The following is a 24333-nucleotide window of genomic DNA, read 5'->3' as shown; positions in this document are numbered from 1 at the left end:
AAACAGATCTCCGAGGAGAAAATATGCTTCAATTTATTGAAGACAAAGGCCTTGTTCTTCTAAACGACGGTTCTCAAACGTATTTCGGCAATAACACCCCTTCGACATTGGATTTATCAATATGTAGTCCAGCAGTCGCTCTGATTGCTACTTGGTATTCATTAAACGAATGCCTAGGATCTGACCACTGCTCAATAATTATTGAATGTAACATACATGCGTCATATCGCAATACAACATACGGAGTTCCAAAACACATTAAACAGAACCGTTTAAACGACTGCATAAACGAAATTGTCAATGATGACCAATACTCGTAATGTCCTGACGCGGAAAAATTTGATCATCTATTACACAAATTCTTTGAAAAATTGAAGTCCCCAGCAAGCAATAAGAAATATCCAGATAACGGCTGGTGGAACCTTAAGTGTAAAAAAGCCAAAGCCTCACTAACTAGAGCCCCTGCGCGTTTTAAGAAATCGCCAAACAGAGATAACAATGAGAAATTAAAAAGCAATATTTTTAAACGCTCAGAGAAGAGGTTGACAAGAAATGTGTGAAGCTATAGACACAGATATAATTCCAACGGAGCTCTGGAATACTGTTAGGAAATTCAGGGGTGAGCACTCCAGTAATCGTAAAGTTATATCAGAATCATGCTTAAATGATGTCTACGACCTACTATATGGTCTAATCGATCCAATAAATTCACCTCTCTCGGTTGTAACTTGCCCAAATGAGAACGGCTTCTTTATGGATGAATGGAATGCAGACATTACCTCCCCGAAGGACACCAGCGCAGGCCTTGACGGGATTCGTCAAGGCCACACGAAGAACTTCAGCAACGATGTAATGGTTAGGTTAGGTTAGGTTGAAAAAGAGGGGCGAACCAATTTCGCCGCAAGCCCAACAGGGCCAGTATAGGCCTGTTGTGCGCTCTAGTCAGAGGGGTTTTACCGAGGAAGGCGTGCAGTTAACAGTCTGTTATAACTGAAATTCTGTTGCCTTTATGAAATTCTTTAAATGTTTTATATCATTTACCACGATCCGACTAAGGTCTGGTATAGTGTCGCTCCTTAAGAATTGGGCTCTGATATTAGCAAACGCTGGAAAATGTTCCAATGTTTCGTCATCTTCCCTGCACTCCCTGCATATGCTGTTATCTGTGCAACCTATCTTGTATAGATGAGCTTGTAGCCCCAGGTGCCCCGTAAGGATGCCTGTCACCTCACTGATCTCCTTCTTGCCTAGCAATAAAAGATTCTTCCTTTTTATCTCATTTGGCTCACCCCACAGGATCTTCGTGGTTTTCTCTACGCCCTCTTCGTTCCATAATTGAAGTTACTATCTTACTGTCCGTTAGGACTTTTACGATAGCCGGTCTCGAATTAGCATTTAACCAGTTCAGACACTCTGTAATCGCCCGGACCTCCGCTTGTAGGATCGTATTGTGATCGGGCCGGCGGAAAGAAATTTCGGTATTCGTTTCTTCGATAAAAAGATACAGTCCAACTCTCTCCCCCAACACTGAACCATCTGTGTAACAACAGTTACCAGTCGGCATCTGTGATGGGAATCCGACTATCCACGAGTCTCTTTTTAGGATTAATGTTTCACAAGAGGCAGCTACAATAGGATATCTATCCGATCCGATACAAAGTTTTCTATTGATTCTCCCGTTGTTACCTGTAAGATTTTTTGATGGTATGTAGCGTGGCCTTTGCTTATCCACTCGTCCGTCGCCCCGAGCCTTAAGGCCGCGACGGTTGCTTCATACCGAATCTGAATGTCTATCGGGTGAAGAAATAGTAATGTCTCTAGTGCCCTAGTTGGAGTTGTCCTCATTGCCCCACAGATGCTTAAGCAGCACATTCGTTGGACTTTCTGTAGTATTTTGGTATTACACTTTCTATCCACGGCTGTCCACCAGACTATTGACGCGTAAGTTAGAACAGGTCTAATCACGCTTTTGAATGGCCAGTGTATCATGTTTGGATTGAAGCCCCTAAAAGAGCCTATAGCTCTTTTACACGTTGCCCAACATCTATGAGCTTTGTTTGGTCTTTCCTCGATGTGGTCCCTCCAATTAAGTTTTCTATCTAGAATCACACCCAGATATTTAACCTTATTGAAAATATTGATTGTCCTGTTCAGGAAAACCGGTTCCTCGAAAAGACCCAGTTTCCTTTTCCTGTTAAATAGACATATCTCAGTTTTTTCCGGGTTGACGTTGAGACCTCTCGGTCTAGCCCAGTTGTATGCAAGTTTCAGAACCGACTCGGCCCTTCTGCACAGTAAGTTAGGGTTCTTTCCCCTCAGAAGTATTATAACATCGTCTACATAGCAGACTGGTTCAAAACCTTCGTCGGTTAAAGTCCTTAGGAGACTGTTTATGGTAGTAACCCATAGGAGGGGTGATAATATCTTTCCCTGTGGAGTTCCTTGACCAACTTTGTCCCTTATGATGACGTCATACAGCTCACAACTTATCCATCTATTCCTTAGCATATGGTTTATCCAGTCCCTTAGGATCCTGTTGACCTGAAAGCTATCTAAGGATTGGATTAGTGTATCCGTGCTGACGTTGTTGAAAGCGCCTTCGATGTCAATGCATACTGCTAATGTGTACATCTTTTTATCGAAGGTGCTCTCGGTGTGGTGTACAACCTCATGTAGAGCGGTTTCCACTAAACGCCCTTTAACGTATGCGTGTGGTTTATATTTAAGCATATCGTTTGCAGTCCTGCTCTTGATCATGGTATCGATTATGCGTTCCATGGTTTTGAGTAAGAACGATGTTAGACGGTCGATAAGACTTGGGTATTGCGTAACTTGCCTTCCCAGGTTTGGGTATAAAACTACCCCGGATTCCTGCCAGGCGTTTGGAGTGTTCGCAAACTTTAGGCACGCGTTGAAAATTGAACGGGTAAGTTGGACGAAATAACGTCCACTTCCTTTTGGAGCAGAGCCGGGAAGACCATATCTGGTCCCGCTGCCTTAAACGGTTTGAAACTTTTGATGGCTTATTTTACCATCGATTCGTCAATTTTTGGTGCTTCCTCCGTCACATTCTTTCTATCATCCGATGTATTCACGTTTGTCGTGACGCTCGGTGGGAAGTGTGTTTTCATCAGTAGCCCTAGGGTTCGTTCCATTATTTCTATCTTGTTACCCATATCATCCACCATTGTCTCGGCTTGTGTATGGGTTTTTGAAAGAAACTTTTTTATTTTTGAAACATCATTCACTCTTTCAACCTGTTCACAGAAAAGCTTCCAGGAATTTCGTTTAGCTGTTCTGACTATTTTGTTGTATTCTTTAAATTTATTATGGTAGCTGTCCCAGAATACTGCCAATTTTTTACGTCGAGCTCTGTTGAAAAGCCTACGGACCTCCTTTCCTTTGTTACGAATATCCCCTGTCATCCAGGGTTTTTCGTAGGCAGATTTCCTCTCTCGAAGTGGACAGCAATCCTCGAAAGACTTTACTAGGGTCTTCGTTAAGCTATTAACATCTCTGTCTATGTCATCTATGCTTAGGCATTCATTGTTACTCTGCCCTAGCCTTTGTCTAACTAGTCTCCCATACTTCATCCAGTCAGTCTTGGATTTGTTCCGGAAACGTATTGGGTTCGGCGGCGGCCGTGTTAGTTCCAATCTTTTATACCTGTGATCCGAGAAAGAGTGCTCTTCCGAGACTCTACCATTCTGGATATCGTTTATAAGATTCCCTGAACAAAAAGTGATGTCTGAAACCTCCTCCCTAATTTTGTTTACAAAGGTCGCTTTATTCCCAATGTTAAGAATTGTTAGGTCATTAGTATTCAGATAATTTAGTAGGGACCCTTTTGTTAGTATTAGTACTACCCCACGCAATGTGGTGTGAGTTTGCATCGCTACCTACTAGTACTTCGTTACCTGTTTGTTTTGTTTTGCTCAGCAGCCGCTGCATTTCCGATGTGGGTGGTAATGTCGGCGCGTCGAACGGTAAGGTATACCGACACCAGGTATATGTTGCCATTCCTCTGCCTCAGTACTGTTGCGTCCGATGATGACAACTCAGGGGAGAAAAGAAAGCATAAATTTTTGTGACATATTATACAAGTTCTCGGTCGAGACCCTGTGTTAGCATAAAACAGTTGATAGTTAATATGGTTTAGTCCAGAGACCTTGTTCTGAACTGTCCAGGGTTCCTGAATTAAAGCAATGTGTATCTTACCTGTATTTATTGATTTCATCAGAGCTATTGTTGCCATCTCGCTCCGATGAAGATTGATCTGGATGACCTCAATCATTGGTCCTCCAGTAGGCGGGCTTCCTGAGAGTAGGTGATTTTATCGTCGGCTCCCTGTGTTGTGTTGCTAGGGGGGTTTTCTTTCTCCTCCTCGCTGTCTCCCTTGGGTCCTTCGTCTCCGATGCTGACCTTGTTATTCTTGAAACGGACCGCGTTCGAGACGAAGAAAGCTATGCCCTTGGTCTTTGTCAGACTAGCCATGGAGAGATCGTCAATCCCTATCACAAGGAGAGTGCCATCCTCCTTCTCCTCCCTGTGAAAGCCTTCCCATCTCATCACGTCCAAAGTCTTATTATGGTTACCAAAGATCTCGAGCATGCGTTCCGTCCCGAGTCTGCTGCCGTATCCCCTGACGTACACCATCGTTTTAGTTAGGAGAGGAATCTCGCTCCAACTCACCAACTTAAGGCTGCCGTTTTTCCCAGGGGGTTTTATCTTCTCGATAATCCCCTCTAAGGCGGCGGTGTTAGCAGGAGCAACGAGATTAAAGAACATTTTGCTGTTCTTAATGCCACTGCTCATGATAAAGATTGGATCTCCACCTTCCAAGATGTGATCCAGGATTTTGCTGTTGACCATTTCCTCTATCTCTTCTATATGGTCTTTTGATAGGTTGCCTGAACCTTTGTTGGTGTCGATTAATGCATATTGCATTTCGTCCCTATTGTGTTTCCTGGTGACTTTTGCATACGATGGCGGCTTCGTATCCGTTTCCTCGGCACGTTTTCTCTTCTGATGAGCGAGGGATTTCTTTTCAGAAACCCCAGGCTTGGCAGCCGATTTCACGGTCGGGCTCACCTTTACAGTGCTGGGGCTGGCCTTGTCACCCTCGGACAAAGGATTCCTGTTACAGTCTCTCTTGTGGGTTCCTTGCCTTGATTTACCCGACGCATCCGTAGGTGGGAAGCTCTTTTTCGCCGGCTTCGCAGTATTCTGTTCCTCAGGGGACCTGATCCTCTTCCCTGTCTCCAAAGGAGTGAGGGGAGTATTTTTGGTTCCCTTCGGAGCGTCCTGCGACTTTGCGTTTTTGCTGTTCCGTTGCCTCTTGAGCTTTCGCCGCTGGGCCCCAGACAGCCTTTTAGCCTTAGTTATGAGCTTCGCTAGGCTGTCGCTCACTTCTTCTATCGTTCTGTGCGCCTTCTCTTCACTTGGGATTCGCAGAATGGTAGCATTGTTGCTGCTGTTGTCGGACTCAGAGTCTGAGGCGCTACCTGTCGTTGAAGGTTGGGTCGAACGTACGCCTCCCCTCTTCGTCTATCTTGTGCTTGTAGCAGTACCTTCGACCGCAGATGCCAAGGCACCCACATCTGCGGGAGAGTTTTGCTCACAATCGTTGGATGACGACAGGGTGTGACTCGTGGCTGGGTCACAAACACCCGCCGGTACTGGGTTATTTAGGCCCTGCACCGTAATTTTTTCTTCTTTTAAACCTTCCTCCATTTTTGTTTTTCGTTTTAGGGGAACATCCCCGTGGTCAGTTTTTTGTCCGAGGGAAAAAAATTCCTTGGACCGGTTATCGCACTGCTCCTCTCCCATGCGAAGATCATTCACTGGTACTCCTTAAGGCTCCGTCTTGAGCCCCTTATGCTTGAATATATACATCAATGATATATTCAAAGAACTTGATGTGGAAATTCTGGGAAATGCCGACGAACTCGTTATCTTCTGCGCTGAAAAAGGCATAAATACTGCAAGTAGAAAAATCTAAATTGTGCTAGACTGTCTAATCAACAGATTGGAGGATATACAATTAGCCCTCTCCCCTCAAAAATCAAAATACATGATCATTAATCCTTCTAATCGATATTCTCTTCTAATCCACCCTGACTTACATATCAACGGAGAACGCATTGGAATACTAAATACTTTCAATTTCCTAGGATTCATCCTGGACACTAAACTCAGCCTCTTTCCTCACAATAATCATATTCATAAGACGACTTTTCAATTCATGAAAATCATTCGGACACTATGTGGGGTATCTTGAGGAGGCCACCCACAACAACCCATACGCCTGTACATTGGGGTGGTAAGGCCAAAAATCGAATAAATGGCGCATCTATTACTCGACTGTCCGTTATATAGAATGCTGAAGATTCAACGAATTCAGTTCCGCACGTTTCGAACTGCTCTGGGAGCAATGATCTCTACTCATACGCAGTCGCTTGAAGTTGAGGCCAACGTCATGCCACGACCTGAAAGATTTAGGTTTCTGACCGCCAGCTACATTAATAGCAACATATCAGATCACAGAAACCCGGTTGATAAATTCATTAAAAAATACAATGAAAATTTTCAAACCAGACCCACCTTCTTCCAACTGTAAAACGAAAAAAAGACCGAAAATAATCTCATCGAATTTCATCGTCCTGTTCATTATGAATGTCCGCTAGAGGCCAACTTGCTACTCCCCAACAAAACATTCCTCAACATTCACAAAAACAGCACATCGTCTTCGGACATAGTTGATCTATACAATGTTACTATACAGACAAAATTCCCAGATTACATAACCATATTCACTGACTGTTCAAAAACGCCTGATGAAACCAGCTGTGCCCTATGGATGCCTTCATTGGATATTGAAGCATCCTTTACATTGGATAAAAACGGTTCCATATACCCTGCAGAGGCGCATGCTCTTCTCGAAGCTCTAATGCTTATAAGAACATGCGATCCTAGAAAATATACTGATATACTGACAGCAAATCCGTCCTTTAGGCTATCGAATCCCAAAGCTCCAAGAATACCCATCACTCTATATATAAAATAAAGAAAGAGGTGCTTTAGATATCTAGGGAAGCCTTTAAAGTACACTTTTATGGGTGCCAAGCCATTGCGGCATCGAGGGAAACGAGGACGTAGACTCTATTGCCATCAAACACAACCCAACCGAAACTTTCCCAAAAATATGTCAATCAGGTTGAAAGCAGCGAGATAAATCTTCGGTCATAAAATCGTGGCAAAAAAAAAATGGAAAGCAAGCATACACGGTTGACGATTTTACTCGTTTTCTAGCACAGTCAACCGCTCTCCATGATTTCAAAACATTAAAATGCCACGTAATATCATAACAACAATAATAAGACTCGGATTTGATCATAATCAGTTAAAACACCATCTCCATTCAATAAATATAACTAGCTCCGACAGATGTGATTGTTGTGCCATCCAAACCATGGTCCACATCACACTTTCCTGCCCTGACATCAATATCAGGCTTTTCCAACTATAATAAATTCAAAATCTTGGCATACGACAACCATTAATCGATGTCGTATTAAAATCAAACAATACCAAACGCTACTTTGCCTTATGGAAGTTCTACAAAAATTCATATATCAACATTTAAATTCCTGCCATAAAATTAAAACTCAAACCATTTACCTACCCAAGAATAACCAACAAATCTACAAATTTTCCCGTAAATACATTTATACCCTTGAAAGTGGCAACATAGACCTAGCGTCTCATGTCACTTTAAAACCCCATCCCATGATACAAGTATAATGCCCCCCTTCCAGCTCAGCTGATTACCACACGATCTGTCGATTAAATTTAAATTCGCTGCAACTAAACTTCAAAACCATGGTAGAAGAATACAGGTAGTTGCATCGCATAGCTACTATGAAGTGTCAAACCAATTTTTAAATTAAAAAATTTAAATGAAAAATTATTCAAATTTCCAAAACTTGTTGAAAAATACATATGAACAACTTACGGTGGGTGTCGTATAAGACAATTTAAAAAATGTACTTATTTTTGAAAAAAAAAACTTTTAAAATTTTTTACATATCTACAATGCAGTAGAGCTTTCATACCATGGTAGAAGAATATTGGTAGATGCATTAATGCTTGGGAACATTGATATGTCAAAATTGTTAAAATGTTTTACTTTTTAATAAGAACATTTTATAAGTTTTCTTATACGGCACCAATCGGAGGAAATATTGAGATGTGCCAAGTCTGAATGGAATCGGATATCAATTTCGTGTTTTATAAGCTTCATAAATATTCAAAATTTTGATCCTTTGTGGAGGAGGTACCAGAATTAGTGGACCGATATATTCCATTTTCAGAGCAGACCTTGGGTTAATGAAAATAGTGTGCTGTGTGTAATTTGAAGAGAACCGGTTGCTCTCGGTACAACCATCACATTTTATAAGAGTTATAATTATTCAACATTTTGACCCGATGTGGGGGAGGTATCTGATTTGCAAAGTTGGAGCAAAATCCGATTATCCTTTTGTCTTTGTGCAGAAAATTATTTTCTTTGAAAATGTTGAAATTTTGTGGGGGAGGTACCAGGAGTGGACCGATATTGCCCATCGCCGAACTCGATCTAAGTTTGACAATAATATTTCGATGTACCAAATTGGATACTCCTTTCGCTAGATCGACTCCAACTGTCCTGAAACGGATTTGGTCCAATGAGACCTATTCTAAAACCATTATTGGCCGTATCAAATTATATATACCTTCTCTAGCCATATGGCTGAGGGTATAAAAAGTTTTACTACACAGAAAGAGAAAAGATAATCTGATTTTGCTCCAAGTTTGCAAACCCTAAAATTTGCATCAGTGCTAGGTTTGGTGCGAAAATGGTCAATATCGGTTCACTTCATCAGGTACCTCCCCCACAAAGGGTCAACATTTTTAATAATTACAACGCTTATAAATGTGCAATTACACAGCTCACAATATTTTTACCAACCCAATGTCTGTTATTAACATGGATCCACTCCATCGATCCACTCCTGGTACCTCCCCTATAAAGGGTCAATATTTTGAGTATACGTGAAGATCATAATATTCAGATTTGGTACATCTCAATATTTCCATCAACACATGATCTGTTATAAAGATGGTAGAGATCGGACCATTTCTTCTGATGCCTCCCCCACATAGGGTTCAAGATTTTGAAAAACAAAATGTTCAAAGGAAGCGAAATTAGCATCCAAGTCTCTTCAAACATTTTTGCTAACACAAGATCTGTTGTGAAGTTGATATATATCAACGAACAACTTCTGGTACCTCACCCACAAAGGGTGACAATCTGCAATATTTTAACTGTCATCACTTGTAAAACAAGTCATCGATTCTTTACAGTTTGCTATTTCTAAATATTTCTTTCATCCAAAAGCCCAAGATGAGTATGAAACTTATGCTTTCGCATAAAATTGTATATAATTATTCGATTTTTTTTAATATTGCCCATAGCAATATTTTTATTTGTATTATATGAAGTATGAAAATTGAATGCTTCGGCCAACTATATCTGGTAACTCAAGCAAGTTTTGCATTTTGTAAACATTATTACATAACTCATATCAAGTATAGAAAGTAGTCGATATAGCCAAAAACCTGGCACGTCGCAATGTATTTATCATATTTATTTAGAGTTTCAACAATTTGAATAATCATATCAGAAATCAAAATATATTTAAATAATAATCGAGTATTGGCTGAGAAAATGCTTCTGTCGGCAAAATTGGCTGCTTATTTTTACCTTTTTATACCCTCCACCATAGTACGAAGGTTATATTAAGTTTGTCATTCCGTTTGTATCACCACGAAATATACATTTTAGACCCCACAAAGTATATATATTCTTGATCAGCATAAAATTCTATGTCGATTTAGTGATGTCCATCGATCTGTGAAATCACTCTAGCTTCCGAACGAAATGGAGTAGATTTATATTTGAAGTTCGAAATGGATACTACAGCATAAGGGAGAAAATTGAGTGTGCAGGTCCACGTTTTCGTATAGCCCCCATATAACGGTACCTCCAAATATTCGATATTTTGATGATTTTAGCGACATTATTCAACGGAATTGTTTCAAATTTGGTATTTGAAGTTCGTAATGGATGCTGCAGCCTAAGACAGGTCAACATTTTGGTATAGCCCCCATATAATAGAACCTCCCTATATAGATGAATTTAGCTACGTTATGCACCGATATATTTTTTTTCATGTTCCGTATTTGAATATTGTAATGGCTTATAAAAAATTTACCTATGCAGGTCCACTTCGTCGTTTAGACCCTATTACTACGGCTACATTTGGTATTTTTAAGATTTTTAAAGAATTTTTAACGGATTATTTTTTTTTTTTTTTGAAAATTGCCAAATTCGTTTCAAATGGTGGAGGGTATGAAAAGTTCGGCCGAACTTACAGCTTTTTTATTGTTTTAATTTTATTTATGCATTATTGAACAATATTGTAATTTTTGTTGTTGCAAAATTGTTGGGCTTAATTCTGTTATTGTTGTTATAACAAACAAACGTTGTTTTAATAAAAACAACAATAATGGGATTAAGCGTAACTATTTTGAACTACACTATTTATGCATTATAATAAAAATGTATGCTGACAATAAAATATTTGTTTAATTAATTTTAATTAGGCTTAACAATAGTTTTGTAAAATTTTTTCGATTTTTTCGAAAAATTTTCCAGAGGTAGGTATTTTTATTCCGATTCCAGGAGAGTATTTTGTTCTTGGGTGGCGGGCCCAGGTCCCCGGATTTTTGACCCAAATTCCAGGGCCAACTGCCGGTTTAGTTCCTGATCCACATACCCGACATAATATGAATAAAATAAAAGCTTATAAAAATACCTATCCAACAAGTGGTCACGGTCATGGTATTTTTGAATGAAAAGAACGAAAAAAATATATATATATATAGAATATATATATATATATATATATATATATATATATATATATATATATATATATATATATATATATATATATATATATATATGTATATATATATATATATATATATATATATATATATATATATATATATATATATATATATATATATATATTCTATATATATATATATTTATATTTTTCGTTCTTTTCATTCAAAAATACCATGACCGTGACCACTTGTTGGATAGGTATTTTTATAAGCTTTTATTTTATTCATATTATGTCGGGTATGTGGATCAGGAACTAAACCGGCAGTTGGCCCTGGAATTTGGGTCAAAAATCCGGGGACATGGGCCCGCCCCCCAAGAACAAAATACTCTCCTGGAATCGAAATAAAAATACCTACAAAAACCTACAAAATGGGACGCATAGTCACGACCTATATAGGCGACGGTGATCATGTGAGGGTCGCTGACGTAAAGACATGCGACGGCATAATAACGAGGCCAATATCTAAACTTTGCGTATTACCCGTAAACGGTAGAACAGTGTGTGGTACATGTTTTTTTGAAAAGAAGAATGAGATTTATTAACGGCCCATGTCGTATGGTCAAATTCGTTTGCTTTGTTTTTGTTTCTTTCCAGAAAATGAACGGACAAGGGAACAATGCCTCGTTTGTTATAAATATCACCCATATCACTGTCACCCAAAAGGACAGAGAATATGCGGCGAGGGTACATAAGTTCTGTTTGAATTGCCTATCTCGGAATCATTTTGTACGTTTTTGCAACGTACCCGGGAATTGCAGGGTGTGCAGGGAAAGACACCATACTCTACTCCATCCAGAACAACCGCGAACCTCAAGTACCCAGCATCAAAAACCAAAGCAACCTTAGTACCTTCCCATTGCTAAGAGCACATCCAACAGGAATCAAAGGCGGAGCAGAGTTAGCACCAATATCCAGCAACGGGCCGACACAAAGACCCACAGGCCCAAAATCCACAACAATTGTGGGATCAAAGGCTACAGCAACACAAATTACAAAATCTAAGAGGTCGAACGCTATTGCTACCCCGAAAGACGCCAAGGACAACAAGACTAAAAGGAGAGCCTAACGAGTCTTTAGAAGAAGAGACAATTAAAAAGATTTTAAAAGAAATCGCAATTCAAATGAAGGTATTAGCTTCTGCCGTCAATGTTGCACACGTGCAAAGGGGGGAGCATGTCGAGGTCCAAGCCAAACCCCTCTCCACAACCGCAATCAGACCCCCCTTCGATCCACACCAATGGAGACCGATGTCATCGATGAGGATGACTTGATAGACCTTGACCTCTAAACAGAAGGTGATCGAAGTTGTGTCGTCACTAAAAAAGTTGCTAAATAAAGGATCGTCTTGATCAACAACCATAATTCCAAACTAATAAACTTGTCGACAGACAATATTTCTTTTATTTAAAACCAAGTGACCTTTGTGCTATTTTAGTGAACATCACGTAAGTAAATTTCATATACATGTGGTGTTATTTTTGCTGTGTATTAGTTGTTGCAGTTACCTCCAACAACCATTTCCAAGGCTCTAAATTACGGCGTAATTTAGAACCCAAATTACAGATCCTTCGTCGTTGTGGGAATCTGTTTATTCTCAAAGTTATTTATAACACTTACAACTCATTTCAAAAAGAATCAAGTCAAATTCATAACTTACTTAACCAAATGAGATTTCTTTTTGAAGTAATTTTATAAAACAGGACATTATAAGAGATTTTGTTTATATGCAAAAAATATTTTTTCCCTTGCGAAACTATACAAAAATAAATTGAATAAAATACTTAGGACTTGCTTTAATTGCAAACCTTGCAAATCACATATTGAATCTCTTTGACTGTTTACAGTTGATTGACGCTGAAAGGCTGATAATTGAATAAAAAATTGTTTGTTAGATATTTTTAAATATTTCTTCACTTTTAGAAACTGGTGGACAATCTTTAAAATACGAAGTCAGGGAGTTAATTTTCTAAGCTTTAAAGAAATTTGTTAAAAACCCATTTATTTATTTATTTATTTATTCATTTTTTTTTTCTTTGAAAAAATCCAACAAAACGTAATTATTCCACCTAGTCTTTTCCAATTAGCTGAACTTCGTACAAAGAATCATTTAACTGTGGAACGAAGTTTAAGTTAAGAAAAACTTTACCCAAGTAAAAACTTTTACTCTCCCAGCAAAAAATTTTCTGAAAATTGGAAGCAGTAATTTTTTTCATGTCTCCTTTAGCGCTTTCTCTAAAGGCGAATTCATTGCTAGTTGGTAAAAACAGGTGAAGCGCAACTTTTCCTCAGTAAAGTATGTGGGAGCTTCCGTTCTCATTTACACGGTTGCACACTTGGAAGCACCACGAAGTTAAGATCGTTAATGTTCGTATCTATTGTTTGAAAATATGCAATTAGGATCTCACTTGCATGCTCTCGAGTTATTATTCGATTATGTAATCAGTTTGTGATTTGATTGTGATGTGGACGGACGTCTCTACGCACGTGTGAAGATTTATAACGGGATATTTTTTGTGTGTCCTTTTTTTTTTGTTGTTGTGGAGCAAAACTGTTTTTTAATAAAGTTGAAGTAAGTAGATGTATTTTCTATGAATTTCTGTACGTAAACAATTGTGTGTCGTCGTCTTAAATTTGTTGTGTTAGTTTAAAAAACATAATGGGGAAATCCAAAAAAAATTGATTGGCAAAAGACAGCTGAACAGATTAATTAAAAACGAAAAAGATAAAAATAGAGACGGGGTTATTGCGGCAAATTCTGCAATAGTTGAAAGAAACTTCAATGCCAATTCCGATACAATATCAGATAATGACTTCGATGTTGCGATACCAACAAAAATATCTTTATGCGATGAACTCCGCAATTGGTATATAAAGCACTATCCATCAATAGCATGCATTTCAGATATGTTAAAAATATTAAAATCGCAAGGTATGGATGTACCATTGAGCGTACCTACATTATTAGGGCAACATATTAGAGTTTTGAAAAGAACTGTAAGTCCAGGTTCATATTTTCACATTGGAATAGTGAATAATTTACAGAAAATTACAGATATTGCCATCGAAAGAAATATAAAAGAGTTTATATTGGATATTGGAATCGATGGACTTCCTTTATTCAAAAGTAGTGAGATTGGATTATGGCCTATATTAGCTAAAGTAATCAATATTCCGGATATAAATGTTTTTATGATAGGAAGTTATGTGGGGAAACAAAAACCTAGTAATATAGACCACTTCTAACATGATTTTGTGAGTGAGATAAAAAGACTTGAATTCGAAAGTTTCATTTCTAATAAGTTTAAATTTGATATTAAAATCCGAGCATATTTGGTAGATGCTCCAGCTCGATCCTTTTTTTGTGGAACCAGGCCTCATAATTCATTAAATGGCTGTAGTAAATGTGAACAAAGAGGTGTCAGAGTTGATAACACAACTATTTTTAGTACTTCTGTTGAACACTTCGTACCGATCAAGATTTTAAAGATAGAAAATATGTAGACTCACAAAGAAAAATATTTAAATGATGTAATGGCATTAGAAACTATCAACACAAACATGATTACGCAATTTCCTCTAGATGTAATGCATTTAGTTGACTTAGGAGTGATGAAAAAAATAATTAATACTTTATTCAAAGGAAACAAACGGCACCGCTTGTCCCCTGGCGCAAGGCAAAATATATCGTCACAGCTCTTGTCATTAGTTCCATATGTTCCGAGAGAATTTGCCCGAAAACCCCGTTCCGTCTTTGAATATCCCAGATGGAAATCTGTAGAATTTAGACAACTTCTTATTTATACAGGATTAGTTATAATAAAACCGTTCATAAGCAAAGAACAATACAGCCATTTTCTTTTGCTATCATGTGCTTATCGCATGTTACTTTGCCCCAACATTAAAAGTGAAAACATTGCAAAATCAGAAAGTATGCTAAAAATCTTTGTAAATGATTTTTCAAAATATTATGGTCCTACTAGCATTACTCATAACGTTCATAGTCTTTTACATTTGCCTGATACAGCAAGATTTTACGGTCCATTGAGTGATATCAATGCTTACCCATTTGAAAATATGCTTAAAACTGTTAAAAAAGCAATAAAAAAACCACAATATATTGAGGAACAACTATTTAAAATTTTTTCAAATGCTATCTTAAGAAAAGAAACCTCTTTCTTAGGCAGAAAGAAGAATTCGCAGAATGTTATTACCTCCTTCCATACAGAAAAAGGGGTTTTTAGTACTAAATTTCAAGATAGCTTTTGCATAATTAAAGGAGATATACCTGCTCAAATAGTTAGATTTGAGGAAAATTATATAAAAGTTCGAATATTTGTGGAACCTAAACCCTATTTTGACAACCCAATTTGTTCTACCGATTTTGGAATAATTCTTGTAAACAGCACATTATTTAACAACGATATTGTTAAATATAACGAAATATCAGGAAAATTCTTTTCTTTGCCATACAATAAAGACACTATTTTGATACCCATCATACACTACAATTGAATACGCACAGAAATATTTAAATGTACGTGCCATATTGTAAACAATGAATTTATTAAACCTTCATATAAATATTTTAGTATGCCTCTACCAAAAAGAAATAAACAGCCAATCCCGCAGAATTCCCAAGATGACAAAATTCTGCAAAAGTTAAACGATATTTATGAAAATGTCCAAGAGGCTTTTGAACTTAATGGGAGTGAAATATCTAATTTAAACCACAACGTAAAAATGCTTCAAGGTGAGTACATAAGAAAGGCTTTGTTTACATACAAAATAAAATTATATTTCTTTAAGACTTGGTTTCCAATCAAAATGAGGCGATATCGGCCCTTCGAACTGAAATTAGTAAACTTAAAGGTAATTGATCTATAGAAATTTATAATTATTAATAAAGTAATTTTAATTTCTCATTTATATGTTAAAATTTCAGCATGTTCTGAGAATCAATATCTCATAATTACTGCACTACTATCAGAAATCAACGTTATATTGAAAACCCACCTAACCCCAGGACTTGAAAAACAGAAGTATAAAGAATTGTTTCCAATAAGAACACAGGAGGAACTCGAAGCTGTTGAAAATGAAATAAACAATGAAAATGTTGGATTAATGGTAAAAAAATGCATTTATTTGGTAAAATATTGACATTAATAAAATATTTATTTATTCCATCAGATTGCGACCATAAAAAGTATTTTAGGCTCTGGGAAACTACAAAGTAACTTTAGGGAACTAATTGATATGCCTTTACTGTTGGAGTATAACGTATTTGGTCTGCAAGGCCTAAAACGATTACCTAATTATGAAAAGTTTACTGGCGCCATATATCGTAAGTTTAGTTGAATTGTGTCTGACTGCATTTATTATTTGTTTCACAGATGCTGTAGGTTCGGAATTTGCCACCAATAAGGAATTCTTTAAACATTTGAGCAAGGCCGTTCGACTCGTGAAAAACCTTTACTATAAAAACAATTCAAGCAAAAAGAAGCAAAATAATGAAGATATCGAGGGAGAAATATAAACTTATATCGATTTATCGAATTTTTAGAATTATATAACAAGTTCCTACCATATTCTGTACCTCACTAATTATATAATATGAATTTTAATGTTTTTTCTTGTACAAAGAAATTGTTTTTGAAGTAATAAAATTTATATTTTTTTAATTTTAAACTCTGTTTTATTTATGGATGAAAAGGGTGTGCTTCGGCATTGTCTTTCTTTCTGCGCATTTAACGGCGCTGTAAAAAGAAAAACCTTTCCTCGATGTTGCTTAATAAACGCATTTTTCTGCAAGGAATTCACTCTTTCCGTGGCGGGCTTTCGTTTGCGCTGTTCAGGATAAATAAAGGATGCGCATTTTCGCGGGACATTTCTTTATATTTTCACCAGTGAATTCTGCGCTATAGCTAGCGCTACCATGTCTAATGTAGAAAATCTTCGTTTACAACAGTGAGGAATTTTCCTTGGGTTTTTTGCTGGGTCTTAAATGTACTTCAATTGTTTAATGCTAAAATTGACAATGACTCACTCTAGATGTGTTACAGAAACATGTGCAACCCCCATTTTCTACATTAGACATGGTAGCGCTAGCTATAGCGCAGAATTCACTGGTGAAAATATAAAGAAATGTCCCGCGAAAATGCGCATCCTTTATTTATCCTGAACAGCGCAAACGAAAGCCCGCCACGGAAAGAGTGAATTCATTGCAACATAAATCATCGAGGAAAGGTTTTTCTTTTTACAGCGCCGTTAAATGCGCAGAAAGAAAGACAATGCCGAAGCACACCCTTTTCATCCATAAATAAAACAGAGTTTAAAATTAAAAAAATATAAATTTTATTACTTCAAAAACAATTTCTTTGTACAAGAAAACACATTAAAGTTCATATTATATAATTAGTGAGGTACAGAATATGGTAGGAACTTGTTATATAATTCTAAAAATTCAATAAATCGATATAAGTTTATATTTCTCCCTCGATATCTTCATTATTTTGCTTCTTTTTGCTTGAATTGTTTTTATAGTAAAGGTTTTTCACGAGTCGAACGGCCTTGCTCAAATGTTTAAAGAATTCCTTTTTGGTGGCAAATTCCGAACCTACAGCATCTGTGAAACAAATATTAAATGCAGTCAGACACAATTCAACTAAACTTACGATATATGGCGCCAGTAAACTTTTCATAATTAGGTAATCGTTTTAGGCCTTGCAGACCAAATACGTTATACTCCAACAGTAAAGGCATATCAATTAGTTCCCTAAAGTTACTTTGTAGTTTCCCACAGCCTAAAATACTTTTTATGTTCGCAATCTGATGGAATAAATAAATATTTTATTAATGTCAATATTTTACCAAATAAATGCATTTTTTTACCATTAATCCAACATTTTCATTGTTTATTTCATTTTCAACAGCTTCGAGTTCCTCCTGTGTTCTTATTGGAAACAATTCTTTATACTTATGTTTTTCAAGTCCTGGGGTTAGATGGGTTTTCAATATAACGTTGATTTCTGATAGTAGTGCAGTAATTATGAGATATTGATTCTCAGAACATGCTGAAATTTTAACACATAAATGAGAAATTAAAATTACTTTATTAATAATTATAAATTTCTATAGATCAATTACCTTTAAGTTTACTAATATCAGTTCGAAGGGCCGATATCGCCTCATTTTGATTGGAAACCAAGTCTTAAAGAAATATAATTTTATTTTGTATGTAAACAAAGCCTTTCTTATGTACTCACCTTGAAGCATTTTTACGTTGTGGTTTAAATTAGATATTTCACTCCCATTAAGTTCAAAAGTCTCTTGGACATTTTCGTAAATATCGTTTAACTTTTGCAGAATTTTGTCATCTTGGGAATTCTGCGGGATTGGCTGTTTATTTCTTTTTGGTAGAGGCATACTAAAATATTTATATGAAGGTTTAATAAATTCATTGTTTATAATATGGCACGTACATTTAAATATTTCTGTGCGTATTCAATTGTAGTGTATGATGGGTATCAAAATAGTGTCTTTATTGTATGGCAAAGAAAAGAATTTTCCTGATATTTCGTTATATTTAACAATATCGTTGTTAAATAATGTGCTGTTTACAAGAATTATTCCAAAATCGGTAGAACAAATTGGGTTGTCAAAATAGGGTTTAGGTTCCACAAATATTCGAACTTTTATATGATTTTCCTCAAATCTAACTATTTGAGCAGGTATATCTCCTTTAATTATGCAAAAGCTATCTTGAAATTTAGTACTAAAAACCCCTTTTTCTGTATGGAAGGAGGTAATAACATTCTGCGAATTCTTCTTTCTGCCTAAGAAAGAGCTTTCTTTTTTTAAGATAGCATTTGAAAAATTTTTAAATAGTTGTTCCTCAATATATTGTGTTTTTTTTTTATTGCTTATTTAACAGTTTTAAGCATATTTTCAAATGGGTAAGCATTGATATCACTCAATGGACCGTAAAATCTTGCTGTATCAGGCAAGTGTAAAAGACTATGAACGTTATGAGTAACGCTAGTAGGACCATAATATTTTGAAAAATCATTTACAAAGATTTTTAGCATACTTTCTGATTTTGTAATGTTTTCACTTTTAATGTTGGGGCAAAGTAACATGCGATAAGCACATGATAGCAAAAGAAAATGGCTGTATTGTTCTTTGCTTATGAACGGTTTTAGTATAACTAATCCTGTATAAATAAGAAGTTGTCTAAATTCTACAGATTTCCATCTGGGATATTCAAAGACGGAACGGGGTTTTCGGGCAAATTCTCTCGGAACATATGGAACTAATGACAAGAGCTGTGACGACATATTTTGCCTTGCGCCAGGGGACAAGCGGTGCCGTTTGTTTCCTTTGAATAAAGTATTAATTATTTTTTTTTATCACTCCTAAGTCAACTAAATGCTTTACATCTAGAGGAAATTGCGTAATCATGTTTGTGTTGATAGTTTCTAATGCCATTACATCATTTAAATATTTTTCTTTGTGAAAGTCTACATATTTTCTATCTTTAAAGTCTTGATCGGTACGAAGTGTCCCAACAGAAGTACTAAAAATAGTTGTGTTATCAACTCTGACACCTCTTTGTTCACATTTACTACAGCCATTTAATGAATTATGAGACCTGGTTCCACAAAAAAAGGATCGAGCTGGAGCATCTACCAAATATGCTCGGATTTTAATATCAAATTTAAACTTATTAGAAATGAAACTTTCGAATTCAAGTCTTTTTATCTCACTCACAAAATCATGTTAGAAGTGGTCTATATTACTAGGTTTTTGTTTCCCCACATAACTTCCTATCATAAAAACATTTATATCCGGAATATTGATTACTTTAGCTAATATAGGCCATAATCCAATCTCACTACTTTTGAATAAAGGAAGTCCATCGATTCCAATATCCAATATAAACTCTTTTATATTTCTTTCGATGGCAATATCTGTAATTTTCTGTAAATTATTCACTATTCCAATGTGAAAATATGAACCTGGACTTACAGTTCTTTTCAAAACTCTAATATGTTGCCCTAATAATGTAGGTACGCTCAATGGTACATCCATACCTTGCGATTTTAATATTTTTAACATATCTGAAATGCATGCTATTGATGGATAGTGCTTTATATACCAATTGCGGAGTTCATCGCATAAAGATATTTTTGTTAGTATCGCAACATCGAAGTCATTATCTGATATTGTATCGGAATTGGCATTGAAGTTTCTTTCAACTATTGCAGAATTTGCCGCAATAACCCCGTCTCTATTTTTATCTTTTTCGTTTTTAATTAATCTGTTCAGCTGTCTTTTGCCAATTAATTTTTTTTGGATTTCCCCATTATGTTTTTTAAACTAACACAACAAATTTAAGACGACGACACACAATTGTTTACGTACAGAAATTCATAGAAAATACATCTACTTACTTCAACTTTATTAAAAAACAGTTTTGCTCCACAACAACAAAAAAAAAAGGACACACAAAAAATATCCCGTTATAAATCTTCACACGTGCGTAGAGACGTCCGTCCACATCACAATCAAATCACAAACTGATTACATAATCGAATAATAACTCGAGAGCATGCAAGTGAGATCCTAATTGCATATTTTCAAACAATAGATACGAACATTAACGATCTTAACTTCGTGGTGCTTCCAAGTGTGCAACCGTGTAAATGAGAACGGAAGCTCCCACATACTTTACTGAGGAAAAGTTGCGCTTCACCCGTTTTTACCAACTAGCAATGAATTTGCCTTTAGAGAAAGCGCTAAAGGAGACATGAAAAAAATTACTGCTTCCAATTTTCAGAAAATTTTTTGCTGGGAGAGTAAAAGTTTTTACTTGGGTAAAGTTTTTCTTAACTTAAACTTCGTTCCACAGTTAAATGATTCTTTGTACGAAGTTCAGCTAATTGGAAAAGACTAGGTGGAATAATTACGTTTTGTTGGATTTTTTCAAAGAAAAAAAAATGAATAAATAAATAAATAAATAAATGGGTTTTTAACAAATTTCTTTAAAGCTTAGAAAATTAACTCCCTGACTTCGTATTTTAAAGATTGTCCACCAGTTTCTAAAAGTGAAGAAATATTTAAAAATATCTAATAAACAATTTTTTATTCAATTATCAGCCTTTCAGCGTCAATCAACTGTAAACAGTCAAAGAGATTCAATATGTGATTTGCAAGGTTTGCAATTAAAGCAAGTCCTAAGTATTTTATTCAATTTATTTTTATATAGTTTCGCAAGGGAAAAAATATTTTTTGCATATAAACAAAATCTCTTATAATGTCCTGTTTTATAAAATTACTTCAAAAAGAAATCTCATTTGGTTAAGTAAGTTATGAATTTGACTTGATTCTTTTTGAAATGAGTTGTAAGTGTTATAAATAACTTTGAGAATAAACAGATTCCCACAACGACGAAGGATCTGTAATTTGGGTTCTAAATTACGCCGTAATTTAGAGCCTTGGAAATGGTTGTTGGAGGTAACTGCAACAACTAATACACAGCAAAAATGACACCACATGTATATGAAATTTACTTACGTGATGTTCACTAAAATAGCACAAAGGTCACTTGGTTTTAAATAAAAGAAATATTGTCTGTCGACAAGTTTATTGGTTTGGAATTATGGTTGTTGATCAAGACGATCCTTTATTTAGCAACTTTTTTAGTGACGACACAACTTCGATCACCTTCTGTTTAGAGGTCAAGGTCTATCAATTCATCCTCATCGATGACATCGGTCTCCATTGGTGTGGATCGAAGGGGGGTCTGATTGCGGTTGTGGAGAGGGGTTTGGCTTGGACCTCGACATGCTCCCCCCTTTGCACGTGTGCAACATTGACGGCAGAAGCTAATACCTTCATTTGAATTGCGATTTCTTTTAAAATCTTTTTAATTGTCTCTTCTTCTGATGACTCGTTAGGCTCTCCTTTTAGTCTTGTTGTCCTTTGCGTCTTTCGGGGTAGCAATGGCGTTCGACCTCTTAGATTTTGTAATTTGTGTTGCTGTAGCCTTTGATCCCACAATTGTTGTGGATATTGGGCCTGTGGGTCTTTGTGTCGGCCCGTTGCTGGATATTGGTGCTAACTCTGCTCCGCCTTTGATTCCTGTTGGATGTGCTCTTAGCAATGGGAAGGTTGCTTTGGTTTTTGATGCTGGGTACTTGAGGTTCGCGGTTGTTCTGGATGGAGTAGAGTATGGTGTCTTTCCCTGCACACCCTGCAATTCCCGGGTGCGTTGCAAAAACGTACAAAATGATTCCGAGATAGGCAATTCAAACAGAACTTATGTACCCTCGCCGCATATTCTCTGTCCTTTTGGGTGACAGTGATATGGGTGATATTTATAACAAACGAGGCATTGTTCCCTTGTTCGTTCATTTTCTGGAAAGAAACAAAAACAAAGCAAACGAATTTGACCATACGACATGGGCCCTTAATAAATCTCATTCTTCTTTTCAAAAAAACATGTACCACACACTGTTCTACCGTTTACGGGTAATACGCAAAGTTTAGATATTGGCCTCGTTATTATGCCGTCGCATGTCTTTACGTCAGCGACCCTCACATGATCACCGTCGCCTATATAGGTCGTGACTATGCGTCCCATTTTGCAGTCATTGCGTGGTAGAGTATCAGCTTTCACGAGTACAAAGTCAGTTTTTTCTATGTCCCGTTCGCGATTTGGGCATTTATATCGCTAGTGCATTTCTTGGAGATATTCACTTTTCCACCTTTTACTGAAGTCATGATGCATGATCCACAGTTTTTCCCAACGATTGATATCTAATATATTATCTGAAGACAATTCAGGTGCAAATTATAGCGGTCCTCTTCTCAGAAAATTAGCCGGAGTTAGGGCTTCTACCTCTTCTGGGTCTTCAGATGATATCGGTCTTGAATTTAATACACTTTCTATACGTACAAGAGTTGTAATAAATTCTTCAAAAGTATACTTTTGTTGTCCGATAAGCTTTTTGAAATGAGTCTTACAACTCTTCACACCAGCTTCCCATAAACCACCTATATGTGAAGCGCCAAGCGGAATGAATTTCCATTCGAAACCTCTTATGGCATATTTATTTGAGATTTCATTATTTCCACAAAATTTTTCAATTCTATTACTAAATCACTGCTCACACCAACGAAATTAGTGCCGTTGTCGGACATAACAACTTTTGGTAAACCTCTTCTCCCAATAAACCTTGGAAGGGTTACCAAGAAAGCATCTGATGTCAAAATAGTGCAAGATTCCAGGTGAATTGCCTTCGTCGAAAAACAAACGAATATACATGCGTATGCTTTCTGAAAGGGAGAATTTTTTAAATTTCCCGATTTTACCTGGAATGGGCCTGCAAAGTCTACGCCTGTATATGTAAATGGCAATGTTAGCATTGAACATTCTAATGGTAATGTCGCCATTAATTGTGATTATTGACGTATTTCTTTACCGTTCGTTTCAGTCTGGGTACATAAAATTGACTTCGTATGGTCGTCATCATAAGCTTTGTGGCACCGTGCATTAAGACCTTATGTTCGAATTTTACGAGATGATAGGAAATCGCGCATCATATGTCATACTTGAGTGTGCTAATCGACCGTTTACCCTTATTAGCCCTTCGTTGCCTAAAAACGGTTTCAAAGTTCGTAAGCTACTTTGTCGTGACATTATTACATTATTGTTGGGTTTTTCTTTGTGGTCTCTGTTGGATTTACGGTCTCCTGGGGAGATTGGCAGTCATTTTCTTCACTGGAAGTCCCGCTGATTTTAATGTATTTAATACTTCCTTTCGTGCCCGCTGCGCCGAATCAAACGTATGACCGATCTCTATTTGCCATTCTGTGGCCACCTGCAATAACGTTCTTATTGCCAGAAATGGCGCACAGTTAATACAAAAAATTTACAGTATTTATTTCATAATCTTCAATAGGTCCGTGTTCGTAGGTGTGAAACAAAATTCTCTGATACGGACTATCAGATTCGTGTAATTTTATTTGCCGGTACATTTTCTCGATGTCACCATTAAATACGTATTTGTTAAGACGCCAATTCAAAATTCTTGTTGTCAACTCATTTTGCAAAATTGGACCTGAATATAAAGCATCATTTAGAGGAAATGAACTTTTTGTATTGCATGAACCATTAAAGACTACTCTAACTTTCGTGCTCGTGCTTTCCGGTCGAAAGACAGCATGGTGTGGTAAATAGTACGAATAGTATTTCGAATTCATCTTTTTTTCCTTGTCAGAACAGCGTTTAATATGCCCAAGAGTAATATTTTCGTTT

General features: G+C 36.6%; 1 protein-coding gene and 1 long non-coding RNA gene across 2 annotated transcripts; one reads left to right on the top strand and one right to left on the bottom strand.

Moving 5' to 3' along the window:
• Window positions 1-13296: 13296 nt before the first annotated feature.
• LOC109613859 (uncharacterized) lies at window positions 13297-17125 on the top strand. The gene is made up of 5 exons (XM_059129380.1): window positions 13297-13584; window positions 15605-15765; window positions 15822-15884; window positions 15958-16139; window positions 16203-17125. The coding sequence occupies exons 2-5, from the start codon at window positions 15606-15608 to the stop codon at window positions 16368-16370; spliced, it is 573 nt and encodes a 190-aa protein (XP_058985363.1). The 5' UTR covers window positions 13297-13584; window position 15605; the 3' UTR covers window positions 16371-17125.
• A 217-nt stretch (window positions 17126-17342) lies between these two features.
• Window positions 17343-18432, bottom strand: LOC131805773 (uncharacterized). Its single transcript, XR_009343819.1, has 4 exons — window positions 18278-18432; window positions 17904-18221; window positions 17687-17840; window positions 17343-17637 (listed from the first exon to the last, which is right to left on the bottom strand). It is a non-coding gene; the product is annotated as an uncharacterized LOC131805773 (long non-coding RNA).
• Between the last annotated feature and the right edge of the window lie 5901 nt (window positions 18433-24333).

The sequence above is a fragment of the Musca domestica genome, unplaced genomic scaffold, assembly GCF_030504385.1.
Source record: "Musca domestica strain aabys unplaced genomic scaffold, Musca_domestica.polishedcontigs.V.1.1 11, whole genome shotgun sequence".
NCBI lineage: Eukaryota > Metazoa > Arthropoda > Insecta > Diptera > Muscidae > Musca > Musca domestica.
This window is presented reverse-complemented; position numbering and strand designations above follow the sequence as displayed.